General features: G+C 33.9%; 1 protein-coding gene across 1 annotated transcript; it reads left to right on the forward strand.

The window, feature by feature from the left end:
- Positions 1–1027: 1027 nt before the first annotated feature.
- LOC106008588 (olfactory receptor 10AG1-like) lies at positions 1028–1986 on the forward strand. The gene is given in 2 exon segments (XM_087207869.1): positions 1028–1415; positions 1418–1986. Coding segments are annotated over 2 exon segments (957 nt in total).
- The last annotated feature ends 1644 nt before the right edge of the window (positions 1987–3630 follow it).

Genomic DNA, 3630 nt, shown 5'->3' on the forward strand with positions numbered 1-3630 from the left:
TAGTAATGCAACCATTTTCACTCATTTATAATTTATATGTTGTTAGGGAATCCAATTTTGTGAAATACTGAATTGCATACAAAAGGTATGAAATACCAACAGAAATGTATAGTATAACTATAATGATAAGGAAAGAATGTATTAAGATAAATAATCACAGTCTCATACAGTCAAACATGTAAAAACACATATACATACATTAAGGATTGAATAGAGCAAATAATGTGAAGAAAAAACAACAATCATTGAAGACCTGTTTGATGCAGGGCAATCATGGAGATGAATGTTGGTCTTGCTTCTTCCATACCATGAATGCACAATTCAAATCTTCACATTCTAATTAGTTACTTCCCTAAGCATAGATGTTAGCTGTACCTTTTAAATCCTGAGCTTTACCCAAAAGGAAGCAAGTCCATTCCTCTCCACGAAAAATCATGATAAAGCTTACAACAGATATTTTCATAGATCTTACATTAAAATGCCAGTTGAATTAGAGAGTTCAATAATATTCCATATTTTATTGTTAGTATATTGTGATTCCTTAATAATAAAGAAACATATACAGAAAGCAAAAGCTGAATAAAAGTATGAAAAGACTACAGGAAGAAGTAAAATAAAATATAACTGTGCTAAGCTCTAAGAGCTATTCTGTAATCCATGAAAATATTTACTTGAACAATAGAATTAATTTTGAATGAAAATGGTAGAAAGGGACTTTGAAAAGTGAGAACATCATGGTAAATCAATGAATTTAATCATTACTATACTTCAGAGTTTGTTGCCATTCAGAACTTGAGCTTTAGGGAATTCAAATAAGAGTATCATGTAAAATAATGTACTCTTCAACAAATATTTTTTCTATTTGAAGGTAAAAATAATAAAGATCTTGGATATGTATTTATTAATAACAAAAAATAAAGAACCATAGGGAAAGGGGAAAAGAATTTTGGGTGCCATCTTTGTATTAAAAATGACTAAGTAAAGTTAAAGGTGATTAAATTACTTGAACTTCTGCTTATTTCCACAGATGACACATGAAGAGATAAATGCAAGAGGCAATGTTTCCATGGTGAGGTACTTTGTCTTGCTGGGGTTTTCTGACCTTCCAAACCTCTGGGGGTTTCTGTCTGGGGTGTTACCCATCATTTACTTGATTATCCTAATTGGAAATGGCCTCATAATTGTTATAACAAACCTGGATCCTGCACTTCAGAGACCCATGTACTTTTCCCTGGCAAATTTGTCTTCTTTGGAAATCTGCTATGTTTCAGTCACTCTTCCTAGGATTCTCTTCAACCTTTGGACACAGAAGAGAAACATTTCTGTTCTGGACTGTTCCATGCAACTGTGTTTCTTTCTTATGCTCAGAACCACTGAGTGCTTCCTGCTGGCCATGATGCCCTACAACCATTATGTGGCTGTCATTCTCTGCACTAGCCTCTGCTCATGAACCCAAATAAGTGTGCTCAGCTGGCAGCCAGCTCCTGGTTGGGTGGAATCCCAGTCCAGATAGGGAAAATGTGCCAGATATTCTCTCTGCATTTCTGTAAGTCCAGCCAAATCCTCTACTTCTTCTGTGACATACTGCCCATTCTCAAGCTGGCCTGCAGGAACACTCCTGCTCACAAGATGTCTGTCTATGTGGTAGTTATGTTGTTTGTTGCTGTGTCTTTCATGCTGATCCTTGCCTCTTATAGCAAAATCATTTCCACCATTCTGGGGTTGCCAACAGCCCAAGGATGGACGAAAGCCTTCTCCATATGCTCGTCCCACCTGCTGGTTGTGGTGCAGTTTTTTGGATCTGTTAGCATTACTTACTTCAGACAGAAGTCCAACCATTCTGCCAGAACTGACAAACTGCTGTCTCTCTTCTACACTATCCTGACTCCCATGTTCAACATCATGACATACAGCCTCAGGAACATGGACATCATTGTGGCACTGAAAAAATTATTTCTTCAAACACAGAGCCATAGTTCTCCTTGAAGTTTTGGTCATATAGTTGTCAGAGAAACTGTTCAACGCTCTACAGTCTCCCTGTGAGAAGTTAATGTGTTTTTATTATATTTATATATTGGGTTCCAATGTATTTGCCTTGATGTAGAGTAGACCCATTCACCTATCTTCAGTAAGCCATGCCTAAACATAGTAAATTAAATTTTAATGTGCATAACCTTCACCTATAAATATGTACCTTCAAAATACTTTCTTGTGAGTTTAATTTAATGGATATTATTTTACTAAATGCCCATTCAGTGGTTGTATTTTCTGACATTTTATTTTAATTTATGCAGCATATAATAGTAGTTACCAATAGTAGTTAAATACTCAATGCTTTTGATGAGTACACACCCAAATGAACCCTTAATAAATCTAGAGATTTTTCAGAATCATCATTAGAATTTATTTATTTAACTAACTTTGTAATACTATGTAATTCTTTCCTATTGACACCAGAAGAAAAGATCACATCGCTTAGCCCTCTGCCTAATAATTTCCTGGGTGGATCCATGATATAAGGCAACACTCCTGCTTGATTAGCATGGTTTTAGTTTGTACATATAATCTCCTCCTTTCTATTATGGCTCCAATTAATCTCTTTTCAATTATCTAATGTCTCTTAACCATAACACAAATATTCAGACATTTTTATACCTGTGCATAGTAGGAAATATGAAATTTTTGGAAATAATTTCCAGGATTACATGAAGTTCTCATAGATTCATTGCATTAGTTTACCTACAATTATTTATTTTATCACCAGCTAAAGTATATACAATTTTGGAAAATGAGCATGACTAAATAGAATCCTAAATGTCCCACCTTCAAATACAAGGGTTTTAAAAGCATGAGCCACTTTAAGACATTTTTTGTTGTTGGATTTCTTATGACTGTTATTCCAATCTGTGGCTTTAACTCTGACTGTAAACACATATACAAGGCAGGTGATAAGGGCAATTTAACTTTCCTTCTGAACTTAGTTGATTTTCTCCTTTCTTTTTCCATTTCTATTTTCTACTATCTAATGTGATATTACATTTTATTCACATATTTTCTTCATGAAAATCTTATCACATAGTGTTTTTTGTTCATGAAGAATTTTGCATTGGGGCCAGGGATTTAGCTCAGTGGTTTTGCTGCCTGCTGTGCAAGCACAAGGATCAAAGTTTGATCCCCAGTACCAAAAAAAAAAAAGAAAAAGAATTTGGCCTCTACTAGCTGGGAAAGACTATGCTAGTGATCACTGTGATGATAAAGACAGCCACTGTGGTAGAAATGCTTTGTGGTCATTTTTTGAAACTTATGAAGTGAAATTTATAAATTTATGATTTATAGAATTCACAGTATTGTGTGTACAGGGATGTTCAATGAATTCAAATAACAGAATTTTAATCTTTTTCAAGAAAGTGTTGAGTGGTTAAATATCATTTAACATTTTTCCCCTGAACATTTATAATTGTAAGATAGTGCTAATGTATTTTTCTTACTGATGTATAGGATCATTTTTGGGTAAAGATCCATAACTATAATAGATAAATTTGGAAAAGCATTATACTTCAATTCATTGATATAAACATAGAGTGATATTCTGAAGAAAGTGATAATCGTTAATATCAATTAAGTTGGAAA

The sequence above is a fragment of the Heterocephalus glaber genome, unplaced genomic scaffold (assembly GCF_053883595.1).
Source record: "Heterocephalus glaber isolate CG9 unplaced genomic scaffold, H.glaber_assembly_v1.0 deba00000896, whole genome shotgun sequence".
Taxonomy (NCBI): Eukaryota; Metazoa; Chordata; class Mammalia; order Rodentia; family Bathyergidae; genus Heterocephalus; species Heterocephalus glaber.